General features: G+C 35.2%; 1 protein-coding gene across 1 annotated transcript; it reads right to left on the bottom strand.

Moving 5' to 3' along the window:
* Positions 1-13,783: 13,783 nt before the first annotated feature.
* On the bottom strand, positions 13,784-14,667 carry LOC127118307 (probable calcium-binding protein CML23). Its single transcript, XM_051048485.1, has one exon. It carries the CDS (start codon positions 14,499-14,501, stop codon positions 14,082-14,084), a length of 420 nt encoding a protein of 139 aa, XP_050904442.1. The 5' UTR covers positions 14,502-14,667; the 3' UTR covers positions 13,784-14,081.
* Between the last annotated feature and the right edge of the window lie 10,599 nt (positions 14,668-25,266).

Raw genomic sequence — 25,266 nt, 5'->3', positions numbered from 1 at the left:
CATAATTTTTGATAACACGGAGCATGAACGGAGGTACGCATCACATGTCAAATGGAAAATCACTCCTGTAAGACCCTAATTTTGACCCTAAGATCCCTCATGGCATCATGTTATTGCACAAGTGCATTACCTCAAGGATCATAGCATGTTTGGCTCCTTAACCCTAGGGTTGGGACTTGTTTGAGTGGTTTGAGATCACCAAGTGTAGTGGGGTATTCGTTACCTTTAGATTTATTGACTAAATCAAAAATAAATCATACAATTCGAGTCGCCACCGCACTTCTATTTATCCAAAGGAAAGGTTAGAAAGCGAACAAAAATCAAGTAAGAAGTTTTATCAAATCAAAAACTAATAAAAATGTCAGAGATCTGGGTAAAGGGGTTGGTTATGCAATGGGAAGGTTTTAAGCACCCAAAACATCCTTAGTACTCTAAGGGAGCCCTTTTTGCAAATGTGTATTGTAGGTTGTTATTTGTGAAAAGATTTGTGCAAACAAGATTGGGGAGATGAGAAAAGAATATACATATTATTTACAATTTTGTTGTTTGAATGGATAAACCCATTGCCTATGTACCATCCAAAAGGTAGGATCAAAACTCATAGTTCGGGGTAAAAATCTCAAAAGATTGGTGAATTGATTTGATCAAAAGCCTTAAGGTCTTTTGTTATCAAAGGGAGAAAACTCAACCTAAACCAACAATCCACCATGTGAGGAGAGCTTCAACATACTAGTGAGGGATCCACCCTATAATAAGTATGGAAGACTTATAGTCCAATCACTAAGGATAAGGTGAGGTTTACATCAACCATTATGATAACTCAAACCTATGGCTAATGTTTATGAAAAAAGGTTTAACAAAGGTGGTCATTGGAACCACAAAAATCACTTGAAGTGAGTTGTATTTATAAATTAGGAGTATTCACAAAATGAAGTCAAAGTTGACTTAAGGTTCATTTAACATAAGTATTAATGAAAAAGAGTTTGAAAAATCAAAGGCATAAGGCCTAGGTTTCTAATTTGAAAACAATGTTAATGTTTGCACAAAATGAGTTTGGCTTGGGTTAGAGGGGAAAGAAGAAGAGAAGGGATAGTCCTAAACATGCAAAGATGAGAGAAGAGATAAAACCCTTGGAGTTCCTTTCTTGAGATCATAAAGATGATTCAAGATGCTCCTTTCCTTTGGACTTAGCAATTAACTCAAAGCAATCAAACAAATATTCAATCAAGCTCCTAGGATATCCATTTGGCTTGTCTCTCATAACTTGGCTATTCATGACAATGGTCCTTCTTACTATCTCAAGTTTGGAATCCCTATCACACAAGAACAAACAATCAAAAAGTTCACAATGCAATAAGAGGAATGGACAAAGAATGAGTTTATATTAGGGGTCCTTTGAAGTCAACTTTCAAGATTAAGCATTCTAAAGGCATGAGACCTAGTTGCTCTTCAACAAATTTAGCATTCTAAAGGCATGAGGCCTAGTTTCTCTTGAACTCCATTAAGCATAGGTAAGGTCCTAATTCTAAGTCCTTTCTCCTTTTTGCATTGGGTTCACACAAACAAAGACAAAACAATCACAAAGCAACAATATATTTATTCACAATAATTAGCTCAAGTGAGCAAAAGGAAAATAGCATAAACATAAAATATGGGCTCAAGTGAGCAAAGAGAAAAGGCAATATGAATAAATGAGCAAGAAATTAAATTGCATTAAAGTAAATTGCAAGAATTAAATGCTTGAATTAAAAGTTAGTGATTAGTAGTTAATGTTAGTGTGTCATAAGACAATTTAGCGCTATGTTAAGCAATCGTAAGTGGACTAATGTAGTAGTCACACCTATCTGAGACCGGTCAATAAAACTATAGGCAAATAAACACAAGTTAGAGATCATGACTAGTAAGCCAAGCTCCTACAACTTGTCATGCCAAAAGAAAAGAAGGAAAGGCCTTGTATGGATTTTAGGTTTTTTGCTTGACTCAAGAAGCAACCTATCTTGGACATAAAGCAATTCACTTGATCTTTGATCAAGTTGAATTTGATTTGGATCAAAGAAGGCTAAGCCTTTGATATGTCAAGGCTAACCACAAGTCATTAACTCATTGGCCAAAATAAAAAAAGAAGAAGATGAAGATGAAATGAAATGGACAAAATGAGAATTCAAATGACATAAAGAAAACACAATGATAAAATGTGAGTGAAATCAACATCAACCAATGGTAAACAGAAGAGAAATGAAAATTAGAAGTCAATAAAGGTCAAACAAATTTTTGGTATTTTTTGAATTAAAATCAAGCATAAAATAAAATGAATAAAATATAATCAAACTTCAAATTCAATTCAAATCAACTTGACTATGTCCAATTGAATCATCATAAGTCTAACATGGTCAAACAAGGTTTGACAAATTTTCTCAACATTTTTTGAAAACAGAAACTATTTTAAAACAATTAAAAATCAAGAAAAATAACACAAATGAACTAAAATCTCAAATAAATCTCAAATCAATTAAGAAATTGATGAGAATATTTTTCATAGACTTATCATCATCCATATGTGTTAAGAAAATATTTTGGAATTTTTGAATATCAAAAAGTATTTAAAATGAATTAAAAACTATCAAAAATAAAATAATTCACAAAAAATATTAAATGGAATCACAAAAATAATTAAAAATCGGATTATGAAACTAGATTTTAAAACAAAAATTTTGCAATTGGTCTCATATTTTTGTGATTCCAAATAAAAGAGTTATGAATTTTTGAAAATAAATGGAATAAAAGAAAATAAAACAGAAAATAGAAAAATATGGAAAATCAGGGAGCGCACGATCCATTTCATTAAATGATGTGGACAACATCAAAGGCTTTGAGGCGCGCATGTACCATGTAGATGAGTCAAGCGCGAAACACATTGGATTTAAAAAAGTCAAAAGAAGCAAAGGCTAAGATTAGAACGCGCGCATGAGATCCAATGGCCATGGAGGCATCCACGTGGGGACGGTGGTGGAAACCACCGTCTTCTCCGATGAGCCAATTGATTCCGGCCACCAGTTGCAGGTTTTCAAACCTCAACCAAAATACACGTGCCTTATATCAAAATGAAGCTGGGGTGATGTACATCACCCCTGTAACCTTGGATTTCTCTCAAGATCTCTATGGAATGAGAAGTCTGAGATGGAAAATCCAGGTGTTCAATCTGAAATGCTTCAATTCACAAAATCAAAGCCACCATTTGCTTGCCTCTCACACGAGGACTTCAGAAAACCAATTGTACACAAGCAAATCACATTATATGAAGAGATATAGATCAAAACAATTTGAGTATAAACCTTTGAAGTGCAACTTTAAACAGCACGATCTGCTCCAATTCTTGCTTCCAACTTGATCAGGAGATGATGATGATGATAGGCTTAGGAATTAGAAACTGAAGATCAACCAAGGAAGTTGAAATTCAAGTTTGAATTTGAGAAAATAAAATCAAAATTCCTCTAGTGTGGTTGGGTTTGAATTTCTGCAGAGCTTCAGGTTGAATCCAGTGTTCTTTTTGAATAAGGCAAGGCATGTATTTATAGCTGCAGCTGCAAGCAAAGAGGTGAAGAATCCGTGTGCATGATCATTGGGTCTGTAAGACCCCAATTTTGTCCCTAAGATCCCTCAGGGCATCATATCATATCATATCATTGCCTCAAGGATCATTGTGCACCTTGCTTCCTTCCCTGGGGGTGGGTTGTCTTTTGAGAGTGGTTTTTGATCACCAAGCATATCTTGCATTTGTATATCATTGCTTTTCACTTGTTTACTAACCAAAAGTACAAAAATATTGTCATCTAACCTTGTTACTTGCAGATGAAGCAATCTTAGGTCAAGACAGTCAAAGGCATTCATTGAGCAATAGATGGTGGCCATTCTGAAGAATTTGGGCACCATTGACCATTCACAAGAGTTCATATGAACCATGACATCATTTTGAATCAAGATCTCAAGTGGTAGAGGCTTGGATTTCATCTGATCACAGCTAGGTCAGCTGAAACCCTAGAAAAGTCAACACAAGTCAACTGTGCATTCAATCATGGATTTGAAGGTGGGAGATGGTTAGAGAGGTCTCATTCATGTCCATACAAGTCTCATATAACATGTCAAACATCAACAATGAGGAATTTGAGGTCAGATGAAAAGTTTCCAAAAATAGTAAGTGACCTGTAATTTCAAACTGCCAAAAATGAAAAGGTCTTCTCCTCAAGATTACATGTCCAAGAAAGCTTCAAATGAAATTTTGCCCAACATGAAAGTTTAAGATCTTGCTCTCACCTTTCCAAAACGTCCAAGAACATGAATTTCTCATGTGTGGTTGAAGAATTATGATCAAATCATTGTCAATGGATTTTGAACTTCAAGCTTGCATAACTTTTGAACCAAAAGGCCAAATGGAATGGTTCTTTTTGTGACATTTCCATCTTGATATGCTCTACCATAATCATGCATCACATTTCATCAATTCTCATCACAAAAATATTGCATTTTTCACTTGAATTTAATTTGAATTTTGGAGGGAAATCTCCAATTTGAAAATTATACATTGCCTTTGCATTTTTCCAATAGCATTTGGTTCTAAACAGGTTTTGAACTCATTTCCAATCAAAAACTCAGCACTGTTCCATTCCCATGCATGCATAAAGGGTGTTTTGGTCAAATTGCATAAACCATTCCATTTCACTAATCCTTTTGCATTAGCCTAATCATGATTAAGGAGCTTCATTAGCAGAGGGTATATATTCATAATCCTAACAGAATTCATCAACAACAACTTCACAATTTCAGATCTAAACTTTTGCTCTCAAATTTCTCTCCACTTTTTCATCGAGTTTCTTCATAGCCTTGCCTATTTCTTGTGTTGTTCATCATCTGCAAGCATCATTGAGGATTATTGAAGCCAGATCCTGCAGAATTCAAGCCAAATCGTGGACTGTTGAACTTGCATCCTCCCATGGCAGTTGAGATTTCAAGAGGAATCAAGCGTTGTTGAGCTGAAATCTTGCATCCATTCATTCATTCAAGCTTGGTAAAGCATCTGTTTCGCGTTTCCAGGACTTGAATTAAGCAAATCCAACTCTGCATCTTCATAGAGGTCAGTTTTCAATTGCTCTAATTCATGAAATTAGGATGTGCATCTTGTAGATCTTGGAACATAGAGTATGATGAACTTTAGATCTATTGATTTCATGCAATATTGAAGTAGTAATGTTGAATTGAAGTTTGGTTGATGAAACTTTCTCTGCTCGATTCATTTGATACAGTTAGAATTAGGTTAAATTGAGGCCGGAGTATTGATGTGTGTTGAATGATGATTCGATTGATATATGTTTGGTGAATTTCTGTGATGATTGGATCTTGATGATGATGAACATGATGAACACGCGATGAATGTTAGGGTTTTAGTTTTCCAGAATTTGTTTGATCCTCATGAGCTCTGGTTTGCATACGTTTCGCTGTTTGTTGCCATGCATTGGACCACATCAGCATCTACATGGCTGTTTGATTGGTCTTCATTCGCTTACCGTGCCACATCACTTAATGAAACGGCGCGTTTCATTAAGTGAGCGCCATTTTTAAATTTCTACTCGGTTCGATTCCGAGTTCCAGCATTCTCATAATTGGCTTTTTTTGCATTTTTCCATCTTATGCCTTCCATGTTCATGCATTGCCTTATCATGTTTTTTTTTATTTTTCTCTTCACCAAAAAGTTCATAACTCCAAAAATACTTATCCAAATCACATGAGATTTTTTTCACAATGATCTTCATCATGTCTACTATTTTATGATGATTTTTCCAGAATTTGTGCACGGTTGAAAATGTTTTTGGCCTAGGGTTTATGTTTGCATGTCATACCTTGCACCTTGCTTACTATTTTCTTTGTGAAATTATGATGGTTAATCCAATGAATGTCAAAATTGACATGAATAAACTAGACACCTTGCTGGTTATTTTGGTATATAGTTTGCATCTTTCTCATTTCTGGATGTTGAGTTATGATGTGATTAATGTAGGTATGACAATGTGTGTCACACCATTTCTTGTCCAACTTGCTGATTTTCTTTACCATGCCAAATAAATGCCAAATGATCTGAATTTTTTCATGATGCTACTTCTGGATGTTAGGTTTGATCATGCAATTTTGTAGATTTTTTGGATCCATTTCCCATTTGTTTGAGATTTTCTTTGCTGGTTGGTCATAATTGGACTTTTGATGAGTGTTGAACTTCCATGATTTGTGAAATTCTTATGCCTTATCATATGAGCTTAAAATTTTGCACATGTATTCTAGACACTTTGAAGTTTGTCTTGACTTTGGTTTGAGTCATTTATCTTATGTCATTTCTGTTTTAGGATTGCCTTAAGTTGATGCACCATTTGTGGTCTTGTGTGAGCTTGTTTATGCATACCTTTACTTGATGATTTTAATTGACATGCTTATACTTGTCCAAATGCCATGATTTTTGGTATTATGATCCTTTGATGTGTGCTGTTTATCCATGATTTTGCTTGAGATTTATTGAGCCATTTTGGAATTAATATGCTTGTGATCATTCTGTTTGCATCATTGAGCTTTCAACTTGCATACTCTGACATGATTTGTTTATGTAATGAAATTGGTTGATGCTATTGACATGAGACCACTTGGATTTTGTTCTTGATTGATTAATCTTGATTCATGTAAATTTTCATGTTCTGTTTTGGATTGTTTCTCCTTCTTTGACCCTAGGCCTTGTCCTAGTGGTTTGCTTCTCATGTTTGAGTTTGTTTTCAGGACAAGAAGCATATGGCCTTGAGGAGTTTGATTCATTTGCTCATTTGGATTGATATTTGATTGATGTTGATTAACATTAAGTTGTTTTGTAGGTGGATTAGCTCCTTTGAGTTGAGCTTGTGCTTTGCTTGATGCATTGCTTGTGTACAGTTGACTGTCTGTTGTCTGTTGACTTTCTTTTTCTTGAGTTGTATACTGATTGTGTTGGATTGTTTTTAGGTACCTTAGTTGCTATAGTTCATTGTGAACTTGCTTTTGCTTGGTTGCTTAACCAATTAGGTATAACATCTCTTCTTCATGTAGTCTGGAAGACCTGGCTTGTTATGTGGCTAGGCACCTGTCTGAAGTCCTCCTTAAGAGGCAATGCTTGTGATTGTTTATCTTTGTCCCCAAGCAGGAAAAGACCTCATATGAGGCAATTGGTAGATATAAGAGATGTGTAGTCCATCTCCTACTATTCTGTGTGTCATCCCTTTGCTCACATTACATGTTGTAGCATTGTGGATATTAACCCAAGATCTATAGAGTCATTAACTTGTGGAGAGAGTTCCAACTTTCTGAACTCCCACACCTTCTATCATTTGAAGCTCTCCCTGACCAGGGATAAGAGCAATGAGGCACACCCCTCATATCCTTTTCATCTGCTTCACCTTAACTCTCAATGTTAAGGTTAAGAGCACCACTTACCCCATTCCAGTTGACTTTAAAGTCTAACCCTTGTTTGAGCCTAATTGCTTGTATATAGTGGGTGCTAATTGACTATTTGACTTGATTGGTTGATTCATCTGTACATGTTTGCTTATTTGCCTTTGTGCACTTATCATCATTAATTGTTCATTATTGCATGATCATCATTTCATATCTTTGTCACATCTTTGATTTGCCCATTAAGGAATCAACTGTAAGTCCATTCATTGCCATTGTTCCTATGATTTGGAAGGGATTGAGTGTAAGACCATTTCATTGGCCACTTATGTCCTCTTTGCTTAGTGCTTTTGTTTGTTTGTTGCATGTGAGGATGCAATTGTAAGTCCATGTTGTTGGCATTTGTATTCCTATGATCATCCTTTGGAGATTAGAGTAAGTCCAGATAGATTGGCATCTGACATCCATGTTTTGTTTTGTTTGGGAGATTGGAGTAAGTCCATTTATTGGCATCTGGTATCCTTGTTTGTTTGGTTCTTTGGAGATTGGTATAAGTCCAGTTGATTGGCATTCGGTATCCACCCTTTTGTTTTGTTTTGCTTTAGGAGGTTGGAATAAGTCCATTTATTGGCATCTGACATCCCTGTTTGTTTTAGGAGACTGGTGTAAATCCATTGATTGGTATCTGGTATCCACCTTTGTTTGTGAGATTGGTGTAAGTCCAGCAATTGGCAGCCGGTATCATTTGTTTTGCTTATTTGTTATTGCTCATTTGCCTATTCCTAAGGACACACTTGAATCATCTTCTATATGATTTCAAGAGGTGAACTTCTGAGAAGTTTTACACTCCTTCACCTTCCACCCTTTTGTTTCAAAACTCCCTTTTCACATTGTTAATTCAAAAACTTTGAACTATTGTGCAAACATCTTCATGTCTTTTCAAACTAGAAACCTGGACCCTAAGTCCTTGATTTTTCAAACTCCATTTCATAGCACTTCTTTGAATTGAATCCTAATCATACTTTGACCATATTTTGTGAATACTTATAATCAATTAACTTCACTCATTCAATTGTTTTGTGGCTTTGTCCATTGTTGATATGTTTTCATACATTAGCCATAGGTTTCAATTCTCATAGTGGTTGATGTAAATCTCACCACATCCTTAGTGAGTTGATTGTAAGTCTTCCATACTTATTATAGGGTTAACCCCTCACTAGTATGTTGAAGCTATCCTCGCATGGTGGATTGTTGGTATTGGTTGAGTTTTCTCCCGTTGAGAATGAAAAGCCTTAGTGCTCTTGTTTTAAAATGAACCCACTGATATTTTGGAAATCTTTTAGCCGAACTACGGCGTTTTGATCCTTTACCTTTTCATGGAAAGGTACGTAGGCAACGGGTTCATCCGTTCAAACACAAAAATAATAAAATTGTACATTCTTTTCTCATATTCCTAATCATGTTTGCACAATATGTCATAAACAAATAAACATTTTCATTCAACAAGTGTGAAAAGGGCTCCCTAGGAGTACCTAGGACGTTTTGGGTGCCTAACACCTTCCCATTGCGTAATTTACCCCTTACCCAGTTTCTCTGACCTTTTCATTAGTTTTCTATGTGTAAAACTTCTTAGGCTTTTGTTCGCTTTTTAGCCAATCCTTTGGATAAATAAAAGTGCGGTGGCGACTCGATTTCTTTGTATGCTTTGCTTATGGTTTAATCAATAGACCATATAGCGACGAATACACCGCTACAGGGTCCTCCATGCATGGGCCTGTACAGGCGCATGTGAGGCCTAAAAGCTAGTGGAAATGAATGTTGAGCTCATTTGAAGAAGGTTTGGACGTGCAATTTCAACTGTAATAGCTTGTGCATGGAAATTCAATGTGAAATGCATAATCAGGCATAAATGTTCCCCTCTTCGAAAGTCATTCATGGAAAATCCAAACATAAGCATGTGAGTAATGGTTGGAAAGGTCTTGACATAAGGAACAAAAGTTATGTTGGACAAAAATCCATTTGGAGTTTGGAAAATTATGAAAACTGATCATGAAGTTTGATGTACAAAACATGCCTTTGAAAAATTTGCCAAAAGTGACCAACTTCAAGCCCTTCTGTTTCAATGATGCAAGCCTAAAATGAAAAAACTCCCAACATAAAATTTGTAGATCTTTTCAATATGATCAATTTGGACTTAAATTTTGCATCATTTGGATTTTTGATGAGAAATTTATGGGCACTTGAAGTTGGACTTTTTTAAGATTCAATGGCTTTGGTCCAAAGTGACCTATAATGTTTTGTATTATTACATGTGTTTCTTTTAGGATTATGAAATTTTCTCTAACATAACATTTTAATCATTAAACTTGGATGGTCTTCATATCATGAAAATTGAGCAAGTTATGGTTCTTGATAGTTGACATTCTATTTAGGGCACAAACAAAATGACTTATAATCTTTCACCATAAAAAATGACTTTCCAAGAAACATTAGCTCTTGATGTCAACATGAAAATTGTTTGGAATGTTATAAAGAGTAACTTTCCCCTTGGAATCATTTTCATATGACAAATATTATAGGAGATAGGGTCTATGGAACCCTAGTTTTGACTAGTTAACTTTCTCTGGTCAACCTCTTTAAACCAACTTGCAAACTTGAAGTTCTTTTGATATTTGGGGCTCATGGAGAATCATATGTGTTTTAGATGATGCATAATGAAGTATTCTGTAATATCTTTGACCAATTGATGAAGAAACTTGTTGAGGAAGTCACACAAGATACCTAGATGAATTAGGGCCTCCAAGGTAAACAAGCTTGAAACTCTTGGTGAATTCTTGATCAAATTGAAAATTAAAGAGCATGGGGATCTATATATGATGATTAGAACCATGGTGACCCTTTCCTTGATTGATATCTTGCATTGAGAGTCTAAAACCCTAGATATGAGCTTGATATGGCACATATGGATGCACACAATACCTACAAAAGAAATGAAACTACACTAGATATATTTTTGGTATTTTGGTTAGTAAACAAAGAAAATAAAGTATGATACAATCAAAAGTGTTTGGTGAAACAATGGTTAACAATGAAAGTAAGAAATTTAATGTTCAATCCTAGGATAATGAGCCATATATTGCAGTTAGTGGAATTGAAAACGTGGAATCCAAAGATATTCATAGGTTGTAATAAATATAAGCTTCCCGACTTATTTAAAATTGGTAGGTTTTCTTTGAATATTCTTGAATGTTTGAAGGGATTAGTTCAATGTTAAGTTGGTGATCCCATTCGAGTCGGCCAAGGGGCTTAGCAAGATCAGCACAACACCAAATGCTCAATCCCGGATCACAGAAGATCAATGAACGGATAAACCCTCGGCAAAAAGTTACACTAGCTCCGAGTGACTCGTTCATCATTAGTCATTGAAACCAATCCAACGATTTATAGCATTCCGCGTCACACCAACTATAAATGATTTTAATATCCATTATATATAAACTCGTTTACATGTTATAAGAGTTATATTTTCCATTCTCTTGTGAAAACCATTGCCGTATCAAAGAGATTTGCTTGAACATGTAATCAATCCTCTCTTCCTTTATTGAATAGTTAGCATTAATATTTATAAGTTTATAAACTAGATTGGGTAAATAACTAAGTGCACCTTAGGCTATCAAACAATTGATTTCTAGCTATCGAGTTGATTCAATTTATTTCTGAACTTTAATTGAATCGAGTACAATTTAGAAAAAGAAGATTTTGATAAACTCAAATCAAATTTCAAATCTACACAATTCTTATCTAGTGGAACTGAACTAAATTAGTAACTTGAACTCATTTTCATCCTTACCTCTAGTTCAAGGTTTTAAATAAGGGTCTCCTACTACAATATAGACAATGACAAAATATTATTGATTTTTTGTGGTGAAACATCCTTTGCCAATGACATAATTTCGTTCATAAAAAAACATAGAAAATCATGTTTCTAAAAAAAGTCTTTTAACTTTTTAAAATATTTCGTAAGATTTTTAAAGTTAGACTTTTACCATTAGAGAGGAAAATAAGGCAAGTGTTGTATTAATAGGTTGATCCAAAATATGAAAGAATATTTAAATAATAAATTGAAATTTTGTAAGTGAATTTCTTTTTATTATTTTACTTTGAGATTAATTACTATACACTATCCGTGTAAACAGATTTACGTTTTCGATTCATCACTATCACCCGTTTGAATTATTTTATAGATTTTTAAAATAAAAGTTAAACTTATTTTAATATCCAACGTCTAAGATTAACTGACGGTGTAAAATCTCTTTACATTATCAGTTTATTTCAATTAAATCTTTTTACTTTTGCTATTACTATATTTTTGTTTATTTATATTTTTTTTTCTTAATATGGTCGGTCTTGAGCAAGGGTAAAACGGTCTTTAACCTAGAGCTTCTAAATTAAGAGACATCATTTTGTTTTAGAAAAAACAAAAATTTATATTTAGTATTATGTCAAATAAATTATAAAATAAAATGTAAAAATAAATTTGTCATTAACCAAGTGATAGGAGATTAATTTTTAAACATAATATAAAGGGTATGGGTTCAATCCTTTTTATTATACTTTTTAATTAATATTGCATAACTTTTTTTTATTATGTTAAATGTTAGTGATTTAAACTATTTAAAGATGAATAAAAAATATAAAAAATAAAATGAAATTAAAGATTTAATTATTTTCTTTCATTTTTTAATAATTATTGATTTTTTTTATTTTGTAATTATTAATTTCTCTTTTTCTTTTTAATTTCTAATTTTATTTATTAATTGTTTAATGATCTTTTGGAGACACTAAAATATAAAGACTTAGCGTATGTTCGGATACGCGTTTGCAAAGTCAATCGCACGTTTGAGGACCGTTCCACCGTGGAAAAGAGAAGCTACAAAGTGTAGCTTCTGGTCCAAACGCACGTCCACTATTTTTCCACCACTAATTCAAACATGCTATTAATTGATGAATTTTGCTTCAAAAAAATATTGGAGAAAGACTTTTTTAATTTATTAGAAATTTTAAGTTGTATGAAATATTTGAAGATTCTTGTATGTATTTTAAGAATCTTTAGATTATTTGTTAGTTTCATTATTTCATATATATTTTTAACGATTACTTGATTTTATAATTTTGAATAATGTTAGAAATACTTAGTAGTATAGTCTAACCATCATATTTTTCAATTTTATTCATATTTTATAGATTTTCACTATTATAGAATAGTTAATCATCTATTATGTTTTTCATATCATTTTGAATGATTTATAGGATAATTTTTAATTATGATTAACTATATCAAGATTGATCCTTCTCTTTACTTAGACTTATAAAAACAATCGCATTATTGGCTGAGGAAACACTTATAGCTAATGTCGATGTTGACAAATACAATGATTTGATAGAAAAATGAGTTCAATAACGAATACAAAGTCATTCATTTTTAAAAAATATTTTTTTATTAAAGATATATTTTATTATTTATTCCGAATCTCTAAAAAGTCAGAACCAACCCTGATCATTAATTAAAAAATATATTTTTTAAATTTATTGATTCTTCCATGAATCTAACATAAATTTTTTCTAAGATAATACTCAATTCGAGTATAATAACATCTTAAGACTTTAATGTGTTAACCTGAGTATAATAGAATATTTGTCAAAGTGATAATTATATTCTTTTTTATGTAAAATTGAATTCTTTGATTTCTTCCGCTTTTGTCAATACTATTTTCTTAAAATCAAAATTCTACTATAACCAAAAGGACAAAAAAAAGGCAAGTATTGATTCAAAAGTTTAACAAAAATCAGTTCCTTGTTACTTGTAGTTGACGGAAAAAGAAAATGTATTAAAATTCCTTGAGTGTCTTGACACTCTTCCCCAGACAACTAAATTTCAAACTCCGCGTTGAGCTCAGCAGCATTACATTACCCCCACTCCCTTCACATCACAACGTGATCGCTCACTAATAACCGCTCACGCGTTTTCCGTTACATCTCATCAATCCACCTTGCACTTTAACGTGAACACGAACAAAACACCAACCACAAAATAACTAATCATTCATTATAATATACGCTACCAAATTATAATATATCAACTCAACCAGAATAGTCCAAAACATACGCTACGCGTTATTAGTCCTTGAATCTCATAAAGTTACGACTATATCCGTTTATCCCTCTCTTAAACTTCAACGAATCAGCATATTATAATATTTCTCATAAATAATATCAGAAAATTAAAAGTAAAATTCGAATAATGCAGTGCGTGAAAGCTCATCAAATGTCATTGAACTGCAAATATTGATATTGAAATTTTCAACAAATGCAAACGACATTAAAGTTGAACTGCAATTTAGAACTATATGACCACAGGTTTGCGATCATTCCATGGATAAATCATAATCAAATCATCAAATCATAATCAAATCATCGATGATTAGAAAACTACTAATAAACTTCTACTGCAGCAGCAACCTAAAATCCTAAACAAAAAGCAAGCATAGAAAATATCCAAAAAATGTACAGAAGAAATCACTAAACCCTAACCGTTCGAAGAAACGAAAATGTACCGATCATTTTATCTAGCGAGTCATCATCTTCTTGAACTCCTCGAAGTTACAGTTTCCATCGCCATCAACATCAACGTTACTTATCATTCTCTGGCAGTCACTAAGAGAACATTTCTCACCGAGTTTCGTCATAACAGAATGCAATTCATTAGCAGAGATGACACCGTTTTTGTCAAGATCGTAAAGATCGAAAGCGTCGCGGAGTTCATCGGAGTTATCTTTTCCGGCATCGGATAAATGAAAATCCGCAAACTCTTTGAGATCAATGTAACCGTCGCCGTTTTGATCAATTTCCTCCATCATGCGTTTCACTTCTTCGGAGGTGGTTTTGGATCCAAGCGTTGAAAGCATTTCCTTCAGTTCCGAGCAAGAAATCTTTCCGTCGCCGTTTTTGTCGAACTTGCTGAAGATCTTCTGCACTTCTTCGTCCATGGCGTAGTTTTTCTTTTTCTTAGTCACAAACGAGAGAGAATGAAAATTTAACTCTCTGTTGCTAAACGACGCGTTAGGGTTTTGGATTTGTGCTGTGATTTATATTGCGCCGTTTAATTTTCACGCGTTTTCTGTTTTCACGCGTTGTTTGGAATAGGAAATTGGAACGATAAAGAATGGGTGAAGTGGGGTTTTGATTGACTGCACTTGAGTGTACGGTAAGGATTGAAAGGTATGGTGATGTGACGTTTCGAATTTAATATACTATGACACGTGTCGAAACTGCACGTGATAAAGTGCACGAAAAGTTCATTACACAGTATTTTCGAACCAGACCGAACGGGTGAACCGGAAAACGGCTAAATTTAATATTGCTCTGACTTTTATTTTAATAGAAATTTTGCTCTGACCTACAATATTTAAAACAATTTTTAATGTCCAAATATCTGGTGATTGATTTGAAATTAATTTTTCAAATCAATCTACTGTGTCGTATCTAGATTTTAATTGATTTCAAAAGTCAATTGAAAAAAATTAAATGTGCGGTGTGCCCATGTTATTCTATGTCAAAATAAATAAGCAAATCATGTAACATCTCAATTCATAAATGTATTTTTAAGTGAGTAAAAGAAATATCATATAATTAAGACATATATTAAAAAAAATTGTGATCCAATTCAAGAATTTTTTTTAAAATAATCATATTTTTCAATTAAAATACTAAGATAATCAATTTTTTTAAATGATTATCAAAATAACCAATTTTTTAAATTGATGCGTCAGTTGAACTATCGCATCCAATAAATCTTCAAATAAGACGTCAACTCCAATAGCGCATGCTCTCAATGACATTGCATGTAGGCTCCATGGTAGCTGGCGCATGCATGTGTGGTTTAGTAAATGCACTTATGCATCTGACGCATGCATGTGTGCTTATGCATGTGTGTGTGGCATCTAGGGTTTTGCCGCATGCATTTCATGGTTCATCTATAAATAACATGCGTATCTCCCATATTTTTGCAGACTACTTCTTACCCTCCAACCCCATTTTCTTTCATTCTACTTCAATCTCCTTTAATTTTTTGTTCTTTAACCATGTATGAATACATTCACAAGAGAAATGCCGATTTAATTTTTTCAGCAGTCACACCTCCGATAAAGATTCGACTTTGGATTATAGATTTGTTTGAACGTCTTAATCGGATGTTGAACCATTTGTTAGATAGAGAAATTGCATATGGTGAAAGGATTAGAAGAATTCAATGGTTTGAGTCCACGTTCAACCAAAATGGGGAAGTGCGTGAATTGGTGGATATTAAGACTGACAGAGACGTTCATAGGATGATGCATAATACGTTCAAAATTGTTTTAATGGTAGTAATTGCTTAGTTATAGTAATGGTATTTTAATTGTTGTGGTTGTTTCTGTTGTTGTTTATGTGTTGCTTGTGTGTTGAATGTGTTGTATTTGTTTGTGATGGTATTTCCTCACAAAGTTATCATATGAAATAAATTTTGTTTTTATATAATGCAAAAGAGGTACATGTTAAATTATATTGCTGTGCTCGTTCCAACACTAGGACAGTTAGTACGATTGTGACCTAACTGACGACATGAACTACATAATCGAACCATTTTGTTCTTCGTATCCATTTCGGTTCGAATACGAGTGTTGTTTGGCAGATCCTTTTTATTTCTTCGCATAACTTCATTGTGCCAGAGAATGTCCCCTTGATATTCTGGCCAGTAATCCTCTTTTGCAACAATTGAAAAACTAATTTTGTAAACATTTGATAGGCTTATGACTTTGTAGACGTCAGATAGTAAGTATGATTGATCCCTTCGAACCTCTGAACATGCTGCAATGACATGGGAGCAGGGCGTACGAAAGGCTTGGAACTTTTCGCAGTCGCACCAACCTCTATCTAGTTACACTCTGTATTGTCCCATCGGCATGCCTTCATTGTGATCCATGGACTCAGCAACACTGTACCAACCTTTAGTAAGGTCAAACACCGTGACCACGTGTGTGTTTGCTTTGGCAGCTTTGTGTCTAATGAATTTCATTGAAGCATCATTGAACAACTGTCTAGATTGCAACATTGAACTCCATTTGGAACATCTGGTCTCAAACAGCGCCCCTAGCCTAAAATACGTTGTCTGCACTAAAGCGGTTATAGGTAGGTTTCGGATGCCTTTGAAGACAGAGTTCATTAATTCCATAAGATTTATTGTCATGTGGCCCCAACGTTGACCGTTGTCGTATGCCCTAGTCCACTTCTCCAATGGAATATTGTCGATCCACCGTACTGCATCTGCATTTGACAATCTGATGTCTTCGCAATAGTGTTTGAAAGAAGGTTCTGTTAATGCATAACTTGCATTGACAACCTTCTTCCGCAACATTTTGTCTTTGATCTCCCGCATAAAATTTTGAGCGATATGTCTAATGTAAAAGACATGCGTCGACGGAGGATCCTGCCAGACATTATCAATGTTTTTGAGATCATTGATTTCTTATGTCAGTCAGAGATCAAACATAAGTTAGGTTTAGGAGCAACGTGCAATTAGAGATTTCTTAGGAAAAAACTCCATCCCTCAACAGTCTCCCCTTCAACTAGGGAAAAGGCGATTGGAAAAATGTTGTTGTTGCCATTTTGTGCCACTGCCATCAGTAACGTTCCTTTATATTTCTCGTACAACCATATACCATCAATTTGTATAATAGGTTTACAGAAAGCAAAACCTTTGATGCATGGTTGATACGTCCATAAGAAACTGTGGAATATTCCATTTCCAATAGCACAAGTCTCGTCTGGGGTATACGTCGATAACGTTTCCAATTTGACAATAGTCCCTGGAGCATACATTTTAAGAGCCACCAAGTATTTTGGAAGTTCTTTGTAAGACTCCTCCCAATTTCCATACACTTTATCAACCGTCTTTGTCCTAACTATCCAAGTCTTCTTGTATGATGGAGTATAGTTATATTGTGCTACAATATGTGAGATTATTGTACTCACCTTTAACGACGGATTGTCGCTAATGACGGACAAAATTTTATCGCATATTAACTGAGAGCTAAGTTTCGGATGGTCTTGCATTGGGTTCGTGAGCATGCATGTGTGAACTGGACCCATGGATCCAATCTCCCAAGAATCACTCATCTTCTGGTATGAAGCTGACAACTTGAAAAGGCAGTGCTCATTTCGATAATAAATCTTGTACCTCATTGCATTAGTTCTATCAACTCTGTAATCAGTTGATAGTTCCATGTGAAATTTTTTAGTTCTATAAACTCTTGTACCTCAATGAACTGGGACATGTGTACTTGTTGTGGTAATATATAAAAAACACTTGTGACTGATCAATGAAGAAAATACTTGTCATGATGCTGCAGTTTGGACAACAAAAACAATAATTATTTAGTTCACTACTATGGAGAAGCACCAGAGTGACCGGGTAAAGCTGCAGCTCGGCATGCAGCAACAAACCAGAACCTCCGACGTGTTTGGGAGATTGGAATCAAAAAGGAGTCAATGTCCAATGGGATTATTCTGACTGGAGAGACTTCGCAAAAGAGATGTGTCGTCATTAGAGGAATCGACGACAACACATCTTAAACGAATCAGTCATACATGGTGTTAGACCAACTCAATAGTATATGGCATGGTTTAGGTCGATTATAACGCCACAATTTGTGTCTGAGCCAAGGTATTTGATTGCTCAATGCCAACTAGCTTCGTCATCATACGCCCAACAACAAGTCTTCGTCTAAGAACAATGTCAAACCACTCAAACCCAACGACTAACCTAACACCATCAACCTACCATATACACCCAACAACCAAACACCCAACCTCGCAACCCATTCATGCCACGCACCCAACCTCAAAACCAAAAACCAAACCCTCCCCACCAACAACCATACGCAACCACCACAATAGTCTATAGCCCAGATGATTCATACAATTCATGCCATCGTAGCCCTCCACCAATGACCACCCAAACATCTTATCGCCATAACTCTCAATCATTGTTTGACTATAGTACACCCCAGGAACCATTGATTCGTTTCCAAGCCGATTCAATGTCCCAATTTGGGAACCATATCGTCCGCAATTCACCCAACCACAACGAACCAACTACGAGAACATGGACACCGAATTCAATTACGGAAGCGTAGTTGGCGAGAACCCCCCCCCCCCAACTATTTGGAACAAATGATGACACATCTATCAAATACCGTTGAACATTTCACCAAACCTTCACACCAGCCACTATTGGATCATTTCAGCATTCAAAGACCCCAAACACCTCAGGAGTATCGTGGCAGACCTCGAATACAGACTAACGCACCTGGATGTGGAAAATAAGGGTGTTTCAATCGGGCGGGTCATTGAATTTCTTGTTAATTCCATGTAATTTTTTATTTTTATATATATAATTTTTACTTTCAGTATTTTTTTAAAAATTTTAAAATTAACATTTAAATTTTAAAAGAAATTATAGGTGCATGCGCCACATGCATTGGCGCATACACTATGTAGTGTATGCATGCACTAGTGCATGTGACGCCTAGGTTGCCTACCATTGGAAGCATGCGCCAAGGATAATGACGCCTCCTCTATAACTTTATTGGATGCGCCAGTTCAACTGACGCATCCGTTAAGAAATATGGTTATTTAAATAAAAAGAAGGTGTTTATCATTTTTGACACATATGCACTAGTAGCAAGCACAACGAAAATTAGAGTATCGTTTGCATTAGCTTTTTTGCATGACCTTATAGTTGGTTAAATGGATGTCAAAATAACATTCTTAAATAGGGATCTCGATAAGGAGATTTACATGGAGCAGCTAGAAGGTTATGTTGTAATGAAAAAAGGTGTGCAAGTTTGACAAATCCTTGTATGGATTAAAACAAGCACTGAAACAATGAACTCAAAAGTTTGACTATATCATTGTAAGAGTCACCAATTAAGGGGAGACATATAACTTAGGGGGGGACTTTTCAATCATTATCAAAACATAAAGTCAAAGAGTTTTTCATCACCAAAAGGGAAAGATTGTAAAGAATATATCTTATATATAGTCCAATTTTGATGAAGACAAAGATTATCAAAGAAGAAAATGTTCAAAAGTGTCATACACATCAATGATATAGTTGATCAATAAGGTTGAACTTAGAAATTCAAGTGAAGATTTGAGACAAGTGAACGTAACTAAGATACTCATTGCAATTCATAATATATTACTTTAAACTGCTCATAATTTCATCTCTCACTTCATCTAAAAACCTTATGACATAATCATGCATGATTACCTAAAAACCTTCTTCATATAATTCTTGTAACAAGAGTTTGTACACAAAGTTGTATGAGAATATTGTGATATCCCTTTGTCTCTATGTTAATCACATATTGGTCATTAGCAATGAGATGAATGGAATTTTAGAAACAAAGAGGTATCTAGCTTCCACACTCAAGATGAATGATCTTGGACTAATTGACACACTTTTGGGGATCAAAGTAAACAAAATAGTGGGTGTTATGAACTTAGATAAACATGCTATATTGAGAAAATATTTGATAAGTTCAAATATTTATGCTTTAAGAAAGTGACCATTCCATTTAATCCTAGTGTCAAACTTCAAAAAAATGATGGAAGAGTTGTGGCTCAATTGGAATATGTAAGTGCATGTAATGTACTATAAATCCAAATGGTGAGCACTAGAAGGCCATAATTAGGATTTTCGGCTATCTTATGGAAACCAAAAATCTTGATCTCCATTATGGTAGATCTCTTACCATATTAGAAGGATATACTTATGTGAGTTGGATATCGAGTGTTGAATATCATAAATCTGCATTTTGGTGGATATTTACACTAGCCAGGGGTGAAATTTCTTGGAAGAGCAAGAAACAAATGTGGATCACTCTCTCAACCATAAAATCAGAGTTTGAGGCTCCTGCTTCCACTAGTGAAGAAGGTGAATAGTTGAGGAACCTTATGTTGGAAGTTCCATTAGCTAAAGATAACGTTTCAAAGGTGTTGATACATTGCGGTAGTCAAGCCTTTTTACCAAGAGCATACAAAAAGTGTATAATAGAAAGTCTAGGAAAGTAGAACTTAGACATTCTTTTGTGAGAAATTTGATTAAGGATGTAATCATTTCATTCACATATATATGATCGAGCTATAATTTGCTTGATACATTTACTAAACCATTGGACAGAGATTTAGTAAATACTACCTCGAGAGGTATGGGATTGAAACACCTTGAATAAGGGTTCCAACACTGGGACAGTTTGTACGATTATGTCTGGGATGGCGACATTAACTACATAATCTCACCATTTTGTTCGCCGTATCCATTTCGGTTTGAATACGGGTGTTGTTTGTGCGGCCCTTTTTCTTTCTTCGCATTATTTCATTGTGCCAGAGTATGTCCCCTTGATATGCAGGCCAATAATCCTCTTTTGCTACCATTGAAAATCTAATGTTGTAAACATTGCATATGTTTATGACTTTGTAAACGGCGGATAGTCAGTTAGAAGGATCATGTCGAACCTTCGAACATGTCACTATGATATGGGAGCAGGGCATACGAAAGGCTTGGAAATTTTTGCAATCGCACCAACCTCTATCTAGTTCCACTCGATAGTTTCCCCTCTGCCTCCCTTCATTGTGATCCATTGACTCAGCAATACTGAACTAACCTTTAGTACGGTAAAACACTATGATCACATATGTGTTAGATTTTGCAGCTTCCTCCTTAATGAATTTCATTGAAGCATCACTGAACAGTTGTCCTGCTTGTAACACTGAACTCCATTTGGAATGTCTGATCTCAAACATCGCCCCTAGCCTAAAATAGGTTGCTCGCACTAAAGCGATTATTGGCAGGTTTCGGATGCCTTTGAAAACAGAGTTCATTGATTATACGAGATTTGTTGTCATGTGGCCCCATCGTTGACCGTTGTCGTATGCCCTAGTCCACTTCTCCAATGGAATATTGTCGATCCACCTTACTGCGTATGCATTTGTCAATTTGATGTCTTCGTGGTAGTCTTTGAAGGAAGGTTTTGTTAATCCATACTCTGCATTGACAACCTTCTTCCGCAACGTCTTGTCTTTGATCTCCCGCATGAAATTTTGAGCGATATGTCGAATGCAGTAGACATGCATCGAAGGAGGATCCTTCCAGCCATTATCAATGTTTTTATAGGCACTCACAATTGATGGATGTCTGTCTGAGATCAAACATAATTTAGGCTGAGGAGTAACGTGTAACCAAAGATTTTTTAGGAAAAAACTCCATCCATCAACAGTCTCCCCTTCAACAAGTGCAAAGGCGTTTTGAAAAATGTTCTTGTTGCCATCATGTGCCACTGCCATGAGTAGTGTTCCTTTCTATTTCCCGTACAACCATGTTCCACCAATTTGTATAATAAGTTTACCTAAAGCAAAAACCTTTGATGCATGGTTCATACGCCCAGAAAAGTCGGTGGAATATGCCATTTCCACTCACACAAGTCCCGTCTAGGTTATATGGCGACAAGATTTCCAAATTGACAATAGTCCTTATAGCATAATGCTTTAGTGCCACCAAGTATTTTGGAAGTTCTTTGTACGACTCCTCCCAATTTCTGACCACTGTTTCAACTGCCTTAGTCCTAGATACCCATGCATTTCTGTATGATGGAGTCTAATTGTATTGTGCAATGATATGCGAGATTATTGTACTCACCTTTAATAAAAAATTGTCGCTAATAACAGATAAAATTTCATCACACATTAACTGAGATCTGAATTTGCGTTTGTCCTGCATCGGGTTGGTGATTATGCAAGTGTGATCTAGACCCATATAGCCTATCTCCCAAGAATCACTCCTCTTCCGGTAAGATGCTGACAACCGGAACATGCAAAGCTCATTACTACAAAAAATATTATGCCTCGTCACATTAGTTCGATCAACCCTATAATCAACTGATAATTCCATGTGATACTTTTTAATGTCTCCAACACATGCTTCTTTTGTGCGAAATTTGTCTCTTTCTTTTAATGATCCTTGAGTTTTCACATAAGGATTGTGAAATATATCTGACGAAGGCTCATCTACATCCAAATTCAAGCTTGTCACGTGTTAAGGTGGACAATATACATGACTAGCTAGTAATGGCTCTTGCTGGTGGTCGACAGTTTCATTGTTCACCATTTCATCAACCAATATCTCGTCTTCTTCTTCTTCGTCGTCAACAACATCGACTTCAACTTGTTCATCGTCATCAGTTTCACAAAACACTTGCGACATATCAACAAACTGAGACAACTGATTTTTTTGTTGTAAAATATATAACTCAATATTGTTGAACCTATAATGTTCATGAGTGAGAAACATATTATGAACATCGTCATCATCTTGAATCTTCAGTTGATAAAACTTAACTCAGTTGTCTGCAAAAAACACTGGATTTTTGTAGATGATTTATCCCACCTGACTATACTGCAATTTTTTTTTCTATTCTTTGTTTCAAATATGAAAATTTTGATCGTCTATTTATTGTAAATCGAGTAACTTATGTGTTAAGAAAATTAAAACTAGATAACTCACATTCAAATATTTCACCATCGGTATGAGCATAGTTCATGTATTGTGGCGATGAAGCCATTTTTGTAAGATGCAATGTATTATCGTGTACTGGTTGTGACAATAGAGTGTGAGTCGCGTCTCAGTTGTTTTAGTATGCAGTAAAATATGGATAAGGATTGGTTTCAAAAAATCAAGGTATGTGCCATAGGGTAAGACACATGCTCTATTGTTTTAACCAAGGCGCCATTTGCAATGGCTTCTACCTTTGCATGCATGAGTCTATGGTTCAGACTACAAGGAATCTTGCATGAATGATCCTATAACACAACCTATAAGGAATCTCTGCCACAATTCCTGTATGATTCCCTACATGATTTCCTGCATGATTCTCTGCTCTAGAAGGCGCCATACCCAATTACGCATGCTTTAAAAAGACAACATATGCTTCATACCCAATGACACATGCTTTAAAAATCAAATGCAAAAAAGCATCACGTGAATGCGTCATTCCCATCTATAAATATTGATATATTTCTCAGCATTCCCATCAAAGACACTCAAGCTATCTACCTTGTCTGCAACATACACTTAACCTACCCACTTTGTCATCAACAGATACTTAAAAATATTAAAAAATATCTTAAACAACACTATTCAAGTATAACATTAAACGAAGAATCGAATGAGTATGAAAATATAATTAAAGCTCATTGTTATATTACGATTCTATTTGGTAATTTTTTATTTCCTGAAAGTACTGGCAATACAGTAAATATTATGTATTTTCCGTTGTTATAAAACATAAATAAAGTAGGCACATATAGTTGGGGTTCAACTGATTTGTCTAATTTATATAGTTTGTTGTGTAAAAATACAAAAAATAATACTTGTGCGTTTTATTCTTGCGCCTATTTGCTACAAGCATGGGGTTGGTCCAGAATGTCGTCACCCGTCCTGGTCAACGAGAAACCATTCACATTAGCCTACGCAACTAAGTAAATTTATCTTAAATCTGCGAATTTGTTAGACTTTATACTACAAGTGACTGTAACTAATATATTTTCAATCTTTTCGTTCTAGGCGGCCAGTTCTGGAGATGAACTACAACAGGTGTCCCAAACACGTTGTAATAGGCTATCACAATCTTTTAGATCACATTGGACCAGGCGATGTATTACTACTAAACAACTCTACTTTTGACCATCAGGTAATTTCTTATACAATTTATCTGGAAACCGTATTTGGGTCTTGACCATCAGGTTAACCACAATGATGTTGTAGTTTGGACAACAAAAACACCAATCATCAGGTTCATTACTGTGGAGATGCACCAGAGTGATCGTGTGAAACTGCAGTTCGACATGCAACAACAAATTCCAGAACCTCCGACGTGTTTGGGAGATTGGCATCAACAAAGAGTCGATGTCCAATGGGATTATTCCGATTAGAGAGACTTCGCTAAAGAGATGTGTCGTCATTGGAGCAATCAACGGCAACACATCTTAAACGAAACCAATCATACATGGTGCTAGACCAACTTAACATTATATGGCTTGGTTTAGGTCGGTTACAACGTCACAGTTTGTGTTTGAGCCTAGGTATTTGATTGATCCACATCAACGAACTTCGTCATCATACGCCCAACAACAAATCCATGCCCAACAACTAACCCCACACCATTACCAAACCCAAGAATAATGTCAATCCACCCAAATCCAATGACTAACCTCACACTATCATCATACCATATACACCCAACTACCAAACACCCAACCTCGTAACTAATACATGCCACACACCCAAACATAAAACCAAGAACCAAACTCATACCACCAACAATCATACGCAATCACCACAACTGTCTATAGCCCCGATAATTCATACGATTCCACCTCATCCCACCATAACCCCTACCAATGAAACCCAAACATCTCACCACCACATCATCCAACCATTGTTTGACTTTCTTACACCACATGAACCGTTGCTTTATTTTTAAAACGATTCAATGTGCCAATTCAGACAACCATACCGTCCACTCACAACCCAACCACAACGACCCAACTATGACAATCTGAGCATCAAACTCAAATACGACACCGCCGTTGGCGGCAACCCCCAAACTATTGGGGAGAAATGATGGCAAATTTGTCAAATACCGCTGAACCTTC

Source organism: Lathyrus oleraceus, chromosome 2 (assembly GCF_024323335.1).
Source record: "Lathyrus oleraceus cultivar Zhongwan6 chromosome 2, CAAS_Psat_ZW6_1.0, whole genome shotgun sequence".
NCBI lineage: Eukaryota > Viridiplantae > Streptophyta > Magnoliopsida > Fabales > Fabaceae > Lathyrus > Lathyrus oleraceus.
This window is presented reverse-complemented; position numbering and strand designations above follow the sequence as displayed.